General features: G+C 31.5%; 1 protein-coding gene and 1 long non-coding RNA gene across 2 annotated transcripts; one reads left to right on the forward strand and one right to left on the reverse strand.

The window, feature by feature from the left end:
• On the forward strand, positions 1-3,883 carry LOC108217321 (histone-lysine N-methyltransferase, H3 lysine-9 specific SUVH5). Its single transcript, XM_017390157.2, has one exon. The coding sequence runs from the start codon at positions 1,432-1,434 to the stop codon at positions 3,676-3,678; it is 2,247 nt and encodes a 748-aa protein (XP_017245646.2). The 5' UTR covers positions 1-1,431; the 3' UTR covers positions 3,679-3,883.
• Positions 3,884-6,093: 2,210 nt separating this feature from the next.
• Positions 6,094-12,575, reverse strand: LOC135151994 (uncharacterized). The gene is made up of 4 exons (XR_010291041.1): positions 12,469-12,575; positions 10,881-11,020; positions 9,506-9,595; positions 6,094-6,387 (listed from the first exon to the last, which is right to left on the reverse strand). It is a non-coding gene; the product is annotated as an uncharacterized LOC135151994 (long non-coding RNA).
• Between the last annotated feature and the right edge of the window lie 8,182 nt (positions 12,576-20,757).

Genomic DNA, 20,757 nt, shown 5'->3' on the forward strand with positions numbered 1-20,757 from the left:
CTTGTGTGTTTACATTCTCTTATTCTCTATGCATTTTGTTCTCCATGTTGTTTGTTTTGTGTGCGTGCGTATTGTAGTATGAGGTTTTAGATTATTGTGTTTTATATGTAACTTGTTTCCTCTAGTCTCTAGATGAAACCCGCGCACAATGGCACACGTTTACCTTATTGTAGTTACAGTAGAACCGAATTGTGTTTGTGTGTGTATAATGTATTATTCCATGACCTAATTCTTGATGCTATTGCGAATAAACAGATGTATAGAATGTATACTTAATGATAAAACCAGAAGTTGAGCCTACTTTTTGCCAGGCAAGGAAGTAACTGATAAATTCTTAACCCTGATCCAGTAATACTTTTCTGCTTACCTAGTTCCCTATGAGAATATATTAATTAAAAGAACTAACATATAGATAACCCAGGTTGAACAAAATAGGCGCAGCACCTGGACTTAGAGGATTTAATATATTGAAGATTCTGATTCGGTAAACCTAAAATGTCAGTAAAGCCGAACATGAATTATCTTTCCAGCTAACTTCTCATTAAGTCGACAAGGCAAAACTATCTACAATAAACATTCTTGAGAATTTTACTTGACTTGTACGATTGAGGACAGGACAAGTGATTAGATTAATATTTTTTATTATTATGTGAGCCAGAGATCATTTCATTCTTGATCTCTTGGTGTATGTATATGTATATGTTCAACTTTACTCTTGTAATTTAAGAATGCTCTTCTTTTCTAGAGCATATGTGCGTGTTCTCGTTGCCTGAATCACCATTTAATTAAGTTTCCGCTTACTGAAATTTTGTGGGATTTCAGATTATTTTGTTTATAGATTTACCATGCATTTATTCACCCTAGTGCTGTTGATTGTAACTAGTTGGTTACTTGTTTTGTGTTTTCTGTGTTCCTTCCGGACTTGATTCTTGATGGAGAGGCATAAAATGTATATTAGCAATAAAACACAATTGATTGATTAATAATTAATTAATAAGAAACTAACTGACCAATTCATAAACCAAATGATCTTTGGTACTATATATTTTTTCTCATAACGGGAATGCATAAACTAAACAATATTCATATCAATAATTTGGTACAGCAATACTTGATGAGTAAGTTACGGATACACTTGAGAGATGCAGAGTGCACCTTCACATTCACATTTATAAGTTAAAAATGTTATGCACGTCTTCTTTATATATACACATGACTTTCATCAGGTGGCTAAGCACATCTTTGTCTCTCTTGGTTCCTGTTCATGTCTTTCCAGAAGAAAGTACCATGACTCCTCAGTTCTGTTAATGTTTAAGTTCATCTGTTTTGAGCTGTGCTCTATATGAATTAATTTATGTTATGGTTTATATAGCTTGTAAATTTATACAATGTTGTAGCTTTCTTTCAATGTAGTCTTGGATCTGCCATTTGATGTTGCATTTTTTCTTTAACCTGTTGTTTCTTTTGCAGCATCTCTACATATCAGAAGATCAAGTTCAGCCTAGTTTGATGAGGACGTTTCTGATTGACAAAGAAGATTGCGCTGTAATGAGCCGGAAACGCTCACTTGAGAGTGGCAGTTGTGAAGGCGTAGATGTGTTGCCCAATTGCAAGAGCTTAACAGTTGATCAGGTTCACCAATCTCACATTCCACAGCTAAAATATAAGAAACTTGGAAGTGAGAGAAGGCTCAGTACACTAGAGTTGCCTGGTACATTAGCACCAGCTGATGCAACATGCAAAGTGAGAGAACAACTGGTTTCTTCTGGTAAAGAGCTCGTTGATCGAACAGAGAGGCAAACTGAAAGAAAAACAGATATGAGGCCGCCAAAAGTGATTAGAGAGGCTGTATTAGGAAGAATGGAGGCTGATGATCGCATTACCTCTTTCGGTTGTGAGGTCTGGAATGGAAAGTATACTGCAGAACAAAGAACTGTGGTGGAGATGATACATATGGATAATGATGGGAAGGAGGTAGGGGCGAAGGTTGATAAAGGTGCATTAAGAGTAGCAAAAGATAAGGTAGTTGCTAGACATGATGAGTTTAAGCTGGCTGCACATGAGAGGGAGATGGAAGTTCAAGAGGAATCTGGTGGAAAAATTACTTATGGCTCTAGTGGAATTTGTAAGATCTCTCTTGCATGCAAAAATGAGAATGATAAGAGCAATATGCAGTGCAACTACAAGGAAACGCATCAAAACAAGATGCATGAGGTTCTGACTCTAAATAGTTTACCAGACAACTATCAGGCAGATCTCTGTCGGGATCAGGTGAGGAAGGTGCTGGATCTATATAAAGATACACTAGAAAGGGTTCGGAAAGACGATAAAGTGAAGACAAATGGAAAAAGAAAGATTGGTATGCAGATTTATGTAGATGCAGCAATGCAACTGAAAGATCACAAGAAATGGCTTAATGTTGATAAATGTTTCGGAGCTCTGCCTGGTATTGAAATTGGGGACCAATTTCAATCGAGAGCTGAACTTGTAATTGTTGGCCTACACAGCAAGTTCTTGGCTGGAATAGATTATAAGAATATGGGTGGAAAAATTTGTGCCAGCAGTATTGTTACCTCTGGTCACCATGGTGATAAAAATCATTCCTCTGACGTCTTGATTTATGTGGGGGAAGGTGGTAAACCAAATCGCGGTTCTGAGAAACCTGAAGACCAGAAATTAGTCCGAGGTAACCTTGCGCTAAAGAATAGCACTAATGATGTTCCAGTAAGGGTTATTAGAAGAATTCAGAATGTGAAAGCGCCTGAATTGACCCTTGCAGATTCCGTGTCCAAATTTGTTTATGACGGGCTATACTTTGTCAGAAAGTGTTGGCCAGAGCGCGAGCATTGTGGAAATTTGGTATACAAATTTCAGTTGGAAAGAATCCAGGGACAGCAGGAGCTTCCTCGGTGGACTACACAGAACACTTTGAGGAAATTTAACAAAGCAACACAATGCCCTATAGTTCTTAATGATATTTCCAATGGGGAAGAAAACATGCCAGTTCGTGTGGTAAATGCAATAGATTGTCAGAAACCCCCACCTTTCAAGTACACAACGAAGATGGCGTACCACTCTCAGCAGTGCGTGGTCTCTAAGTCTGGTGGCTGTGATTGCCTTGATGGATGCTCGAAAGAAACCCTATGTTCTTGCATCGTCATGAGTAATGGAAAGGTTTCAATAGACAATAGTGTTTCTATTGTCAAAAAGGATCCTATTGTTTACGAGTGTGGTCCTTGTTGCAAATGTCCTCCTGGTTGCAAAAACAGAACGAGCCAACATGGTGTAAAACTCCAGCTAGAGGTCTTCAAGAATACACCTACGGGCTGGGGTGTTAGATCAAGAAATTTTATCTCAGAGGGGAGGTTCATCTGTGAGTATGTTGGAGATTTGCTAAAGTACAAGGAAGAGGAGGGAAGAATTGATTTTGACGAATCAGCAGTTGATGCTGGAAATTCTAATGATGCAAAAACTGTGATGTTTGGGAATGTGGCAAGATTTATAAAGCATAGCTGTTCTCCTAATCTATATGCCAAGTGTGTTCTATTTGATCACGAGGATATGAGAAGGCCTCATGTAATGCTGTTCGCTGCTAGGAACATACCTCCGAGGAAGGAGCTCACTTTTGACTACAAGCTGCCTACAACAGCTCCTCAGCAAAGCCTCTCGGTTAGCTAATTTGATAGCTGGCTTTGATTTAGATCCAGATACTATTCATAATTCAAAGAATATGCATAAATTTTCATATCAGTCACATGTATTGCATATTTTGTTAGCATGAAAAATCAGTTTCCATTTAAAAGTTAATCATATTTTGAAACATCCATGACATTGTCATATATTTGAAATCTTTAATCAGATATATCTGATGCACAATGTTATAGCACACCATTCTTATTTGTTATTGTTGGTGATTCGGATCATTAGTTCATTATGCCTAATCTCACTTAGATTTTGAAAAATAACTCGCCGTATTTTTTTGTATTTGTTTCTTTCATCTTGTCATGGTAGCTAGTGCATATATATACAAATATGTTTAATTTAATTATGTCTAATAAGAATATTTTTTGATTTTATAGTTTAGTATAATATTATTTCTTTTGATGTTTGCCTATTGTCTGGTTCAAATAAATTGAAATTATATTTTATATAATGAAAATTTTTACCTAATATTTCCTCCGTTCCATGTGATTATTTATATACATTTCCACGCATTTTAAGACACTTATAAAGTTTCATAATGTTTTTTAATTATTATTTTTGAATAAAAGTTCGACGAACTTTTATTTAGGGAATTCTTTTTTAAATAATTAGTATAAAAGTGTATTTTATAGGATTTTCAAAATGCATGCTATAAAGTAACGCTAAAAACTCGTCGGGATAAAAATTTGCATTTTACCTAAAATCTTATTAAACAAATATCAAATCTTGATCCAATAAAGATATCAAACCAATAATCTTATGAAAATAACTAGTGAATAAAGCCGCTCTTCGCGGCGGAGTTATGGATTTTTTTTTATAAATTTTGATACGAATTAATATTATAATTGCATAATAGTTATCTTGAGTCATGTTCCCATTAAACATATCATTTATAAAAAATAATTATAATTAGTCTAAAAATTTGTTTAAGTAGCTCTCTTGTAAAACACAATACTAATAAAAAAATTGTTTGAACCGCCCTCTCATCAAAAATAATATTAATCAATAATTATTATAATTACGATAAAATTAAATATAATAATATAGATAAAAAATTAGTTTGAGCCGTTATCTTGTCAAACACAATACTAATAACAAAAATTATAATACATATATTAGTTTGAGTCGCCCTACTGTTAAACACGATACAAATAAAAAATTGTTATAATTATGATAAAGTTAAAAATTGGATAAAAATTATTTTAAGCCGTGATCCCGTTTAATAAAAAAATACATTATAACTTAGAAAAAAAATTGTTCTAACCGCTTTCCCGTCAAACATATTACTAAGAGAAAATTATTATTATTTAGATAAAAATTAATTTGACCGCAGTTCTCTCGAAACACAATACTAATTAAGAATCTTTTTTTATAAGTTTTAATACGAATTAAGATTATAATTGCATAAAAGTTATTTTGAGTCATGTTCTTGTTAAAAAAATCATTAATAAAAAATATCATAATTAATATAAAAATTTATTTAAGTGGCCCTCCTGTCAAACACAATACTAATAAAAAAATTGTTATACCCGCCCTCACATCAAAGACAATATTAATCAATAATTATTATAATTATGATAAAATTAAATATAACAATATAGATAAAAATTAATTTGAGCCGCTATCTTCTTAAACACAATACTAATAACAAGACATTATAATATTGATATTAGTTTGAGACTTTGAGTCCCCCTACCATCAAACACAATACTAATAAAAATTATTATAATTATGGTAAAGTTTTTTTTTTTTGATCAAAATAATTATGGTAAAGTTAAAGATTATAATTGAATAATTTTTTTTTAAGCTGTGGTCCGTTTTAATAAAAAAATATATATAATTACTTAGATAAAAAATTATTTTAGCCGCTTTCCCGTCTTACATAGTACTAATAAAAAATTTATTATTATTTAGATAAAAATTAATTTGGGCCGCCCTCCCCTCAAACACAATACTAATCAAGAATCATTCACATTATGATAAAATTATAATTATAATTGGAAAAATATATCCAATTTCATAGTTTTTAGCTATTATTTTTTCTTTAAGATTCCTATTTCTTAATTGTTTAGAATTATCTCTATTTTATTTTAAGATTCCTATTTCTTAACTGCTTAGAATTTCATAGATGGTACCTTATATTGTTTAGAATTGATACCCTTATGATTTCTATATATGAAAAAGAATTGAATTAACTTTAGAACCCAATAAGAAAAGAATTGTATTATATTTAGAATTCTTAAACATAATTTTTGAAATAAATATAGTTTCTATAAATTTAAGAAAGAAAAATTAGAATACTGAGTCAAACAATTCAAGAGACGCCCGCATCCTCTTTTATATAGATGACTGATGATTGATATCAAATCTTAATTTATAATCTATGCAAAATAATATCAAATCTTGATCAAATCAAATATAAAATAATATCAAATCTTCATCAAATCAAATATCAAATCTATAAGAATTCAAAAAAAAAAATATCAAATCTATAATCTTACACACAATAGTAAAAGAGTTAGAATTTATTTTGATATCAACAATCAATTTAGATATCAATTGCTAAATCTTACTTGCACTATAAATATACTTGCCATGTCCGCATATTTATTCATAGTCTGATAATTCTTTTCATCAATTTTGTCATCATGGATGTTCTTGCTTTTGAAATCTTCTCTCATTTGCCTGCAAAATCAGTTCTTAAATTGAGTATAATTTCAAAACAATGTCATGAAAATTTATCTAGCCAATTACTTGCAAATAAACAATTTAAAAATCTCCAGGATAAAGAAGATTCATGTTTTTTCATCCAGTCAAAACATTGTGAAAAATCCTCCCCAATCCCTCTGCAACTTAAGTTTTTGTGTGAGACTTTTAGATCTTTTTGTGGTTTTCCTCCTGTCTCTCATGAGTTTTTATCCATGACCGGCTCAATTCTAGCATCCCACAACGGATTATTGTGTTGTAAGAATATATACGATGCTGAATATCCAGTTTTTTTGTGTAATCCTGTCACAAGAACATGGTTGCCAATTATCAAGCCAACCATTAACTTCAATAATAATCATCCCTTTAATTTTATTCTTGTTGATCACAATCAGGAGGGTGATTACATGTTGATGCATGTGGGATCAAGGTCAGAAGATGTTTGGGAAACTGGTACGCCAGGTTATGCTCAATTTACTCGCCTCAGAATAAAGTATGGCAAGAGCGTGGAGAGATGATGGTTGGTTTGAGGAGTATTGACTTTGGATCACCAGCTTATCTGAAGAATGAAAATGGTGGCGGAACAATTTACTTCATGTCAGATTGGAATAAGTATTTAACAAAAGATAGTCCTTTTTATTGGCCATACATTATGAGTTATAATTTTGGGAACTCTATTTCCAGATTCCTAAAAATACCGAGACCTGCAAGAAAGGGTGTTTTGGATGATAATTGCAAGTTTGGTGTATTCAAATTCAGGGATCCGGAATGTGGTACAGAATCTATATGCTTGATCAGATTAATGAAACTTGTGTTTAGCGTATGGGTTTTGACGGATGTTGATTTGAACACATGGAGGATGATTATGAAGGCACGATCAAAGGCTATGGGATTGTATGAAGATTCGAGGCCAACGATATCAGGCTTTACTGTCATGAATGGAAATTTGTTGGTGATAGCAACAAGTGACAATCAACTTTTCACATATACCTTGACTCGTGATCTAACAACGAGTAGTAATGTGAAAAGAGCTGCTAAGATTGGCTCTCATGATCAATGTGGAAGGGAGGACGTGTGCTTTTATTCATATTCCAACACTCTTAGACCATGCGGACATGGTGAACTTCCATTGCCGCTGCAGTAAACAATGCAATCGAATAGCGGCGTGTCTAGGAGTTTTTTTTGTTTGTTTGCTTTGGATGGTTCTCTTGATATTCTGTATCTGTAATCTCTATGCTCAAGTTTTATTTAACTCACAATTTGGTGTTTGCAATTTTGATACGGGTAAAATATATATAGAAAAGCTAACCTTTAAATTAGAGAATCTCTTAATCAATATATTTTCTTATAAAAAAAAAAACTTAGAAGGGTGTATTGGCTTGGGATTTTAAAGCATTTTTTTGCATTCATGAAATCCGAGGGTATTCGATTGGGATTGTTTGAAATCCATTAAAATCTTGAGGTATTCAATTGAGATTTTAAATTATGCTACAAAATCTGGTGGTATTCAATTGAGATTTTAAATTATGCTTTAAAATCCGATGGTATTCAATTGGGATTGTTTAAAATCTATTAAAATCTGATGGTATTCAAATGCTGATGGATTTTTTTCCATTTAAAATGATGGATTTTGTGGCATTGTTCAGTGTATTTTAAGTTTATTGAAATTCCACCAAATTCAATGGGATTTTAAAGCATTGTACCTAAATCCTATCAACTCTGCTAAATTTCATCAAGAATCCGCACAAAATCAAAATCCCATACAATCCATTAAAATCCATAGACTAAAAACAATGCATTAAAATCTCAATCAAATACACCCCCGTCAGAACATCTCCAAGAGCCTCTTAGTTGTCTACTAAATATAATCAATCAATACCCTTTATTAATAAGCGAAACCATGTTTTGGTGGGATATCATACCAGAGTACCAAAATTTGGTCATCATATATTATATTTAATTATTATTATATCATTATTAAACTCCTATTAAAAGTATTGTACTTCTATTAGAAGATATAAGACATATATATTGATCAAGACTTTTTCACATAACGATTATTCATGATATAGAATTCTATCCCAATATATAACTAAATATTTTAATTTTAAAACCGAAACAATTTAACTCAGAAATTAACTCTATAAAATCCTTATCACATAAATATGAATTCTCTATAAAAATTTTATCAAATAAATATAGGGAGTCAACAGATCTTTTGTACGGATCTGAGAACATAAAATAAATTAAATATTTAAATAATGAATTTTATTTATAAAACATATTTAAGTTATTTAACTTAAAAATTCCTTTAGACTTCGTTTGTCAAACAACTACAACTCTTACGTCTAAAAGAATTCCAACCAAAATTAGAATTACCTAATCTAACTCTAAAACAATTACGGATTAAATATACGTAACACATATCTATTATAACTCTAAATTAATTACAAATTATAGATTTATCGAACTATTTAACATGGGAATTAACCATATAAAGTTTCTATCAATTAAATAGGAATCAACTCAATAAAATTCATATCAAATAAATACAAGGAGTCGGCGGAGTTTTTGTGTGGATATGAGAATATAGAATAAAAGGCTACGGGATTGTATGAAGATTTGAGGTCAACTATATCAGGCTTTACGGTCATGAATGGAAATTTGTTGGTGATAGCAACAAGTGACAATCAACTTTTCACATATACCTTGACTCATGATCTAACAACGAGTGGTAATGTGAAAATGTCTTAATACATTTTCTTATGAAAAGATACTTGCTCTGTGACAGCCTAGGAATCCGGGGGTCTGGATTTGGTGCCACTAAAAGAAAATCATTTAAAAACCTGTATTTGCGAAAGAAGGTAAAACATATAATTAAAAATCTGGAAGGTTTTAAAAGAGATTTAAATCAAAATCACTTTGACCCCCTAAAAACAGGATCGCTAATAGGTTACAGCATCGAAATCAGAAACCAAAACCTTAAAATCTCATTACAACTTAAACTACATTACCAGTTAAATTTCGATAAGAAGAGTAACTGATAACCAAATAGATAATTCTAGTCACAACTGAACTGAAATAAAATAATTCTAACCGTAATTAGTCTCGTAGACATCTACCTGACAATCTCGCTTAGCATCAATCTTACGCACAGCTTACACAGGTGAATCATCTTAAACCCTAGCTGAAAGGATTAGAAATAATAGAAAGGGTGAGCGAAAATGTTCAGCAAGAAAACTTTAAAGGGATAATCAGGTAAATCCATAATATGCAGGAATTTCAAATCCAATAGATAATGGATTTCAATTTAAAACATTGATAATGCGATTCCAAATTGGAGAGAGAATTTGTATCATGAGAAAACATTTAGAATTAAATAAATGATTCACCTCAAAATCTTTCAAACCATACTGATTCGCATTATAGCAAATCTCATAAAATAATGCCTTTGCAAGAACTTCAAAAATTTAATCATTTGAGAAGTTCAAAATAACTTTTGATAATCAACTGTTCATAAACCACAGTTCAAGAAATTCTTAAATATTCAGTGTCCATCATTGTCGACTAAATTTCCATATATTTAGTTGCTAAACCAGCATGACAATGATGAGTTGAATAATTAAGAAGACCTCAACTCATTCTTAGCTCTAACTATCACTGAGCAACAAATGCTTCAGCGTCACGCTATGCTATAGCCGATGATCAGTCGCGAGATAGCACCGGATCATGCACGAAGCATGTCACCAAATTTTAAGGGATCCAAGGCACACATTGGCCTAAATTGTAACTGGACAGTCGGTCCCCGAGGGTACTTCCAATCACAAAATAAGCGAGGTATCGAAAAATCGACAACCTTGTTTTATATCAAAACCATGATAATAACAGTTAAATTAACGGTTCAGCATTTCTAAAACATTTAAATAAAAGTTCTTTTCAGGGGGAAACATTTATATAAAACAACAGTTGATAAAATATTGTAGACATGATGTGAGTGTACTTATTGTGTACACATGTCCAACATAATGATGCAAGTAAAATAGCTTTCATGCTCGAAATTGTGTAAGGTAGTTCAGGTAACTAATATACTCGTAAAAAGTACATGTTCAAATATATGAGAGAGAACAATTGAAAATCTTTAATCAAATAATTTCAAAGCTTAATCAGCTTATCTTTTTAAAATGCTGAAAACAACTATAATTTTATAAAGACATTCAAAAGATCATGAATGCTTATGTGCAATAGCAGAAAATGTTTATTGAGTGACGAAAATAAAACGTAATTGGTTATAAAAAGATGTAGAGCAAAATACTTGAAGTAGTTACAATAGAAAAATAATAACATTGTATTTTTAAATATAGGATATGCACTACTGGTTACCATAACAAAATATGAATATGAATGATCCTCTTTAAATAGAAGTGACCAAAAATTTTCTTGCAATAAATACAAGTCATAATTAGAAAACTTGCCTCTGACAACAAAACTAGTGACATCACAGTCACGCTACTCGAAAACTTTAGATTGCCTTGGCATCTAGCATCTGGCTCAACACAACACGACTACGCAATTCAACTACTTCTGATCGTCATTGATAAATCATCTTGGTCGACTACATACAACAATAAAATAATACTTTAGTTGACGAACAAACCAGATTGTCGTCTAAATCAAGAAGTCGAACCGAAATCTAATTCTACCCTTCGTGGTATATAAATATTTTTAACTATTATGTACACATAATATTCATAATTTAAACACGTAATCACATTGTCACGTATCACGAGATTGACATGCTTTATTATTTATAAATAATCATAACCGATAATCCAAGAATCTGTCCAAATCTTAATCAGAATCTGAATTATAATCAAAATTCGGTTCTCAATTTAAATCCAATTCTTAATAATAGACTAAAATTCGGACAACACCTCTATCATTTTAGAGCAATCCCGACAATTAATCAATCAACATAATATATAATTACAACAATCAAATTCTCGTGTCTAATCTGCCAGATTTTATAACTAAACATGTTATTCAACACTAATAAGCGGATATAGTAATTGAAAACAAAGGTTTATAATTAATAACCACCTTGTATTATAATTATAATAATGATAATACACCTTGCAATTAAATAGAGCAATCAAAATTATATATTAATTTCATTGGGATAAGTTTTATGGAGACCACTTTTTCATCAGAGACTTGGAGACCACTTATGTACTGAAACTAAAATACTCCATAAAAATATTGCAAAACGTATTATTTTTCGAATCATGTTCTACAAATATCATTATTTTATTAACAATCTTGCAAATTGTATACATTTGGCAAATAAAACATTAAAAAACATATTATTTTACAAAACCATGTTTAGTGTACAGAACATTTGTTGATCTTGCGGAACATACATGTTCTGCTTGTTTAGCACAAATAATTTTCAACATTTTCAATGAAATAGTGATATTTATAGAATGTACTTCGCAAAACAATAAATTTTGTAGTGTTTTAATTGGAGAATATAAGTGGTCTCCAAGGTCTCCGATAAAATAGTGATCTCCAAAAAACTTTTCTCTAATTTCATTAATATTATTGATATTATTGTTATCATTTATTAACAACAACAATAATAAAAATAATAAAACAAAATTAATATTTGTTTTTGTCTTTCACCCCTCCAACCAATCGCGCATCAGCCAACAAAACTCACCCACTTCCTCCGTTCACCTCCAACAGCGGCGGTGACGCAGCCTGCCACCACGACCTCACCGCTGCAACCCTCATCTTGGGGTTAATCGCCGCTGCTCCTTAAACACCACCAGCCATCTTCTCCTCCAGTGTCAGCCGCGTCGCCGCTTCGACGTCCAGCCGCGGCGGCGGCTCCTCGGTTCGCGGCATCACCGCCTCACCACCACCATCACCACAGGTACTCCCTCTCTTCATCCCTCTGCTTATCAACCACCCGCCCCCACATCTCCGATCTCAACAACACAACAATCATTGTATACAAGTACATATATAAACGTACACACAACCCATTTATCAAAACGTTACCTGCGTGAATCAATCGGATTGAATGGATAAGGACTCAAAACCCTAGCACCCACCCCTGTTTTCCCCAATTTCTTTCTCACGCTGCCGCCTGTTGTTGCTATTGTGTTTCATTTTATAAAAAAATACTTCATCCATTTCAAAATACATTTTTACTTTAGGAAAAAAAAATTGTTTCAAAATACTTGTCTAATCCAACTTTATGTAAAGTTATACAATTTATATTTCCAAAACCAACCATATACCACACATTAGATTCAATTAATGATTTATTACACTTTATTTTTCAAAATCTATTTTTCTTAAACGATTTTTTAAAAATGCGCATGTAATTTGAAACGGAGGGAGTAAAATCTAATTTGAAACGGAGGGAGTAAAATCTAAGTATATATCTGATTTAAGGCGACCAGTTGTACACACCAATCTTACGCAACTGCTTATATTATTCTAAATAAAATCCACCCCAATAATTTGAAAGAAGATAATTTTAGCTTATATTATTCTAGATAAAATCCACCCCAATAATTTGAAAGAAGATAATTTTAACATTAATATAAATATGGGGCTCAAAAATGTTTTCGAAACATCTAACTAAAATATCCGAAACTCCCAAATTTTCTAAGTGCAATAAATCCGTGAAATGTTTTATTTTTAAAAGTTATTAAATATTTAATTTAAATTGTCCAACTAAAATTTTAAAGTGCAAATAATTATAATTAATTATTCACGAGATTTATAAATATTCTGAAATCAGTTAAAACATAAAAATACCAAAATTGAAATATTCTGGTAAATTTCAATTGGACAAAATTTTGTAATATAAATAAACACGGATTTTGATATTTCTAAATTAAAGAAGATTTCTAATTTATAAAAAATCTAAATAAACCCAATTATAAACTACTCACACAGTCACACGGACAGAAATTAAACAAATAAAATTGCTCACTTAACACGTATCACAATTAATTCTGATAATCACATCAATTCAAATTATATTTTCAGATAATATAATTATTCACAAAATTATATAATCACCGAAACTCATTTTATTAGAAAATAATATAAATATATATTTACAAAGTATGAACCTTTGTAAATAATCCCAAATTTAAAATATCACTAATCGGAGATTTTATAAGTTAAATCTAAATAAAATAATTGGCACAAACGAATACCAATTAAAATTCTAGGTTTAAAATATAATTTTGAATTATCTCAAAATTATAAAATCAATAACAATGCTCAAGAAAATTTAAATCTAAAAAAAATGCAAATAATCATATAATGCATTTAACAATTATTCACATAATTGCAATCTCACAAAAATTATTTTTGAAAATCCAACAAATTAAAAATAAAATATAAAATTTTATTCCTCCTCTTTTTAGAAAATTAATAACAACTAGTAATTAATTAAAGAAAAACCCGGGTCATTACATGCTCTATCTCTCAATATTTTATGTTGGGGGAGAGAAGTTCGGCTTTTAATAAATATAGTCTCATGAATTATTAAAAACAAATTATTTTAATAAAATATATAATATTCATATTTTTATATAATATTTTAAAAGATAAATTATGAAACTATAGATTATGTGCACTTTATAATATGCGCCAAACTATAAAGAAATTAGAGGTACTAAATAATAGATTACAAAAACACTTTTAATATGTATATCTAATTAACAATATAGAATTTATAAAAATTAAGAGAAGGAAATCTAATATTGAAAAAGAAAATCATTCACAAAAATAATACTCTCGGAGTCCTATTTTTATCGTCTCCTATCAAAAGTTATATTTTATTTATTTATAGATATATGTTATTAAAAAAGTTATGCTATTTTAAAAAATAATTTAACATTGAAAACTTTTTGGGACAAAGAAACAAAATAAAGAAATGAGAATATAAGAACCCGATAACGGAGTATGTTATATTGTTTTTCTAATTGATTAGACACTTCAGGAGGACGGAGCCAAGAGCTCAACCACTTGAAGTCCCACTTAACTTGTTCTCAATTTTTTCACAAACATTTTTTTTATGTACATGACAAATTTTTTTTGTTCATTCCTATATATTTCTTAATTGGTAAAATCTTCTAGAATATTTATGTTGCACATTTTTTTATTTTTGTTACTATATTACCTTACCCTCCACTCATGTATCATAATTTTTTTTTTAATGTTGTTAACTTAACAAATATTATGTTCCTATTTGGAAATCGGACTTTAGGAGCAAAATTAGAAATTTGAGGTGTTTTATAAGTTTGACCACAAAAATAAGTTAATATTAGTGTTTGGTAGTTAACGGATTGAAATAGAGGTTTGAATCCAAAAAACTAATTTGAAAAAACTATTTTGAGGAGTTTTTTGGATTAGCGATTGTGGTTTGTGTCATAAAAAGTTAATCAATCAGCTATTTAACAAACAATTTTACGAAAAACAACTAATTCAATCAAGTAGTCAAAACATCTAATTCAATCTGTTAACGGCTAACCGCTAATTTCCAAACAAGACCTATATAAATATAATTAATTGATTGATGATGAAATCTAGAACCTGCTATTTCTATTAAAAGGCTAAGTTGGTCAAGTATGTTTAGTGTGTGCCATGAGCAAATGCTAAGCACTACATTCTACTTCCTCCTGGCCGGCCAATTTTTTACGTATGATTTGGGCACAGAGGCTAACAAATATGTAAAAAGTAGTGGAAAAGAAAAAAAAATGGGTGAAGTTGTGGGATCCATTAATTTTTAATATATAAAAGCGAGACATTGAAGTAAAAATAGTGTAAAAAGAGAAAAAAAATGTGAAAGTAGTGGGACCCATTTAAATTTTGAAATGTAAATAATTGGATGATGCACCTAAAAAAGAATATCATAAAAAAATGGTTGCAGAGAGGAGTTATGTTTTGTTTATTTTTTAATTGATGTGGTTGTTGACTTGTCATAATGCAGAGAACTTCATCATTATTAAAAATTATGAACCAATCAAAAGTAGCCACACTTGTAAATCTTAATGCAAACATGGGCCTACATCATAGAAAAATCTAATTTTAAATTTAAATTTATGAACAAGAGTTGCTGTATACTGTATTTAGCAACAGGACAACCATACCAACTGCCAAGTCTCTTTGTATTTTCCTTCCCTCCTTCATTATTTTATTCAACTAGCTCCGTAGCCAACTCTCCATAGTCCATACCGTTCAAGTGAGTGTTCTCTCATTCTTCTTTCTATGCATATAGGAGTACATTTTAACGTTCATACATTTTTACGTTTCTACTGGATTCTTGTATTGTACTGTTTATAGTTAGATTCTGCTTAATTCTCTCCCCCTCCCCCCCAGTCTCTCTCTCTCTCTCTCCCTCCCTCCCTCCCTCCTTTCCTCTCTCGCTCTCTCCCTCTCTCTCTCTCTCCCCCCCTTACTCTGTGTGTGTTTAACTTTACTTTTGTATTTAACGAAAGTTCCTCTGAATGAACTTGTTATGGTTAGTTTTCGGTTAATTAATCACGAACTTCATCATGTCCAAATATCACTCTTTTGTGCTTACATTCTCTTATTCTCTATGCATTTTGTTCTCCGGTTCACCTGTTGTTTGTTTTGTGTGTGAGTGTCTGTTTTGTCTTTTTTGTAATATGAGGTTTTAGATTGTTGTGATTTATATGTAACTTGTTTCCTCTAGTCTCTAGATGAAACCCGCACAATGGCACACATTCACCTTATTGTAGTTACAGTAGAACTGAATTGTTTTTGTGTGTGTATAATGTATTCCATGACCTAATTCTTGATGCTATTGCGAATAAACAGATGTATAGAATGTATATTTAATGATAAACCAGAAGTTGAGCGTACTTTATGCCAGATAAGGAAGTAACTGATAAATTCGTAAACCCTGATTCTGTTAATGTTTAAGTTTTTCTGTTTTGAGCTATGTTCTTTATGAATTTTGCTTATGTTATGGTTTAAATAGTGTAACATTATACAATGTTTTAGCTTCCTTTCAATGGAGTCTTGGATCTGACATTTAATGTTGCATTTTTCTTTCCCTCGTCGTTTCTTTTGCAGCATCACTACATATCAGAAGATCTATCAGAAGATCGAGTTGAGCCTAGGTTGATGAGGACATTTCTGATTGATAACGAAGATTCCTCTTCTGGATGTGATTTTTCACGCAATGGAAAGTATAATGTGGAACGTGCAGCTTTGGTGGACACAATGCTTATTCAGAAGGAGATTCATAATCCTAAGAAGACTTCTGGAGGACTAGATCGCATTACCTCTTCTGGATGTGAGATGTGGAATGGGAAGTATACAGCAAAAGAAGGAACTGTGGTGGAGATGATACATATGGATAATGATGGGAAGGAGGTAGCGGTGAAGGTTGATAAAGGTGCATTAAGAGTAGCAAAAAGTGTAGCAAAAGATAAGGTAGTTTCTAGACATGACGAGTTGAAGCTGGCTGCACATGCGAGTAGGGGTGAGCATTCGGTCGGTTCGGTCCAAAACCGGACCGAACCGAATAGACCGAGAACCCAAGTTTAGATTTTTTTCGGACCGAACCGGACCGAAGTTTTATAATGGACCGAACCGGACCGAACCGAAATAGTTCGGTTCGGTCCGGTCCGGACCGAAGGAACCGAAATTATTTTAAAAATAAAAAAATATTATATTTTTTAACTAAAATTCATGATTTATTTTAAAATTTTCATATTAATTAATCACCCCCAATTCATTAAAGATATATATAATTAAATTTACAAACTAGATTTTATAATTATAACATATAAGATACATATATAATATAAATATAAATTAAAATTATATATATTTTGGACAATTCGGTCTATTCGGTCCGGACCGAAATATTTTTTTACGGACCGGACCGGACCGAACTTTATTTCGGTCTATTCGGTCCGGACCGAATGGACCGAACTTTCAGAAAATTAGGACCGAACCGAACCGAATTTATACGGTTCGGTCCGGTTTTTCGGTTCCGGTTCGGTTTTGCTCACCCCTACATGCGAGTGAGAAAATAATGGAAGTTCAAGAGGAACCTGCTGGAAAAATTAGTTATGGCTCTAGTGGAATTTGTAAGATCTCATTACAAATATTCCCAAAAATATTCCGGAATTACTTCCGGAATTTCTGCATTTCACATGTCAATCACAAAAATATTCCGGTAGTTACATTTTTTACAGTAGTGAAAAGAAAGTATAATACAATGTTGTTGATTTGCTAATGAAATGTGCTATTTAATTTAATTTTTAAACTCTCTTTAATTGTGCAACATAAGCATATACAATAAGGTTCAATTTCGAAAACATGGAGGTGGCTATATAGCCACTTGTTCCCTGGTTAGCCAAGGTACATTCATCTAATCAAGTATCTTTTTGGGAACAGACTCTGCATATAATGTAATTAGTTTCTGAGACAATATGTATAGTAAATTTCTGTGGGTGATATGCAAAAGTCTGTGTATATGTAGCTTACCTTTCGGGCCAAGGATTAGCATAACCTCCACAAAACGATTATGAAGGTTTGAGGTCCAGTTAGCTTTATTACCTTTCCTTTCTGTGTCAAAGCCAACAAAGCATCATTTATACTATACTGTATATAAACATATTAAATTATTAATAATGAATTAGGGGTTCCTAACCTCTAGGGTTATAAACCTCCGTATCTGAGCCAGAACCAGAAGGCGAGAAAAAGCGTATTCTGGGTATAGAATTAACTCGGTTGAATTCTCGCCAAGCATGTCTTTCCCTATTCTTCCATGTCATCCAATGTCGCCACATTGTTTTTGCTTGATCAATTATCATTGGCTTTACGACGAATGCAGGTGCCCCTAGTTGAAGCCCTTTGGAGATAACATTGGGCCTATCATCAGCAGAAATCACTGTTGATCACAAGTTTAATGTTTATTAGAAAGGGTTATATATCAAACTGGCTACCAATTTTGTCAAAATATCTCACTTGACCCACTCATCTCATCGGGAACTCGTTTAAGCCACGGTAAACCAAATATATATCATTTTGCCCACATCACTATTCATATCTCTTTACTTAATCATTTACCAAAAATCAACCATTTATTTTTTTACTACCAAACCATTTTAAGTACCTTCATAATTGTATCTAGTATTTATCAAAATAAATTAAGAATTTCTAAAGCAAAATAGTTAGGTGATCACATAAATATATATTTATAGCTAAATATTTTTTTAACTATATAGCTATGTTTCTTTATTAATTCCCAAATTATTTTGGTAAATACTAGAGACAATTATGAAGGTACTCGAAGTGGTTTCGTAGTAAAAAAACAAACGGTTAATTTTTTATAAATGATGAAGTAAAAAGATATGAATAGTAATATGGGTAAAATGATATATATATATATATATATATATATATATATATATATATATATTGTTTATAGTGGCTAAAATGAGCCGCCAATGAAATGGGTGGGTCAAGTGAGATATTTTGACGTAATGAGTGGCCAGATTGATATAAAACCCTTATTAGAAAACTTTAACATAATTCGATATATGAGTAAAAGAAAACAGGTCATTTCTCAGTCAGAAGTGAAATCAATGTGTACACATCAAATTTATTCATTCAATTCGTGAAAATATAAACATAAATGACATATATAATATTAAGAAACGATGCAAAAACTTATCTGTCAAAAAAAAAAGACACTTACGGACAACAGACAATGGGTAAGTTAAACTCTCCATTAACGCGTTTCAAGAGGTCGAAACCATTCATGACAGGCATGTGCACGTCAGCTAACACCATATCATACGATCTTTCCCTTTCATCTTTGTGCTCAAGTATGCTGAGCGCCGGTAAGGCATGAGTCACAGCCGTCACTGCAATTCAGAGTATAAACAGTCATCAATGGGTGATTGTCTTGAAAAATCTGCACTGATATACTGAGAGGTAGAAGTTCTAAACTCTTACTAATAAACAAAATACATACATACATACATACATTTTTTTTTATTAATTAGTGATTAATTATAAAAGAAAATCTACAAATCTTTTGAATCCACTAAATTTTGAATAAATCAGGACTAAATACATAATGCCAAATTTAAAATGGAATTTGATTGTAAGAATTTTTCTTTTTGTTACGTGTGTGTATATATTACTTATTCAACAACATTTTCAATAAACTAGCCAAAAATTCTCAAATATAGTATACTGCCTTGTGATTATATATAAGTTGCTAAGGTAGGCAAGAATTTGATCAATATTTTAGATAACAATTGTCGAACATCACTCCCCATCACAACGGAACACACACATCATCTGTATTACTATGTGTCGTTGCCCGTCTATAAAATTGATTCAGAAGATTATGCTAAAATAAAGTACCAAGAAGATACATTTAAAAACAAACATTTTAAATCACACATTATCAAGAAAAACAAGCAAAAGTGAAAACTTTCTAATTGAAAAGTCAAACTAGACCTTCATAACTACATCTCTGGAGTGCTGCTTTGGCCACTAATAAACTTGTTAGATCGTCATCCACCACTAATATTCGAATTATTTTATGTGGTGTTTATAATTATTAATACAATTATTCAAAAAAATTAAACTTTTGCTTTCCTTAATATTATTAAGGGAAGAATACTCCTAGTGAGTTGCTTGCAGGAATACAAGAGTGCCTTCCCCCAATTTATAGTTGTGTAAGGTTATTTGTAAATTAATTTCGGTGAGGGGGTTAATGGTTAGAAACTCAGTTAGTTGAACTAAATGTTCCATAGATCTTATTTTCATATGAATACTTTGAATTTAATGAAACAATCTTGGGGATATCTTTACACTCATTTCTTATAGCGGTTGCGGGTTCCTACGTTAAAAAAAAAAAAAATTAATTTGATGTATTTGGAGTTTTATATCTACGTTACAATTTATACCATCTTGTTTTGTGGCTACCCACAGATTTGCTCTCTTGACTATTTTATTATCGGATTTTTTCTAACAACCACTTTTTGTTGAGGTTGAGAGCTTTTATTGACCAAAACCTCCCCCTGCAAATGCACAAAAAACATGACCAGTAAAAGCCCTCCATCTCAACAAAAAGTGGTTGTTAGTGTGTGCGTGCCATGGGCACACATTAGAAAGACCCTTTTATTATATATCTGTGGCTAGAATATTGTGTGGGACCGTTTTTAAGTCAGTCATATTATTGTTCAACCGAATTCAATAAGCCTACTCTCAAATAATGCTTCGGTTAAATGTTGGAAACGGAACATATAGTAGTTTTTTTTAAAA

This window comes from Daucus carota, chromosome 4 (genome assembly GCF_001625215.2).
Source record: "Daucus carota subsp. sativus chromosome 4, DH1 v3.0, whole genome shotgun sequence".
Taxonomy (NCBI): Eukaryota; Viridiplantae; Streptophyta; class Magnoliopsida; order Apiales; family Apiaceae; genus Daucus; species Daucus carota.

Excerpts from the sequence above, each read along its gene's own strand:
- LOC108217321 (XM_017390157.2), top strand. The coding sequence starts at position 1,432 with ATGTTGCATTTTTTCTTTAACCTGTTGTTTCTTTTGCAGCATCTCTAC.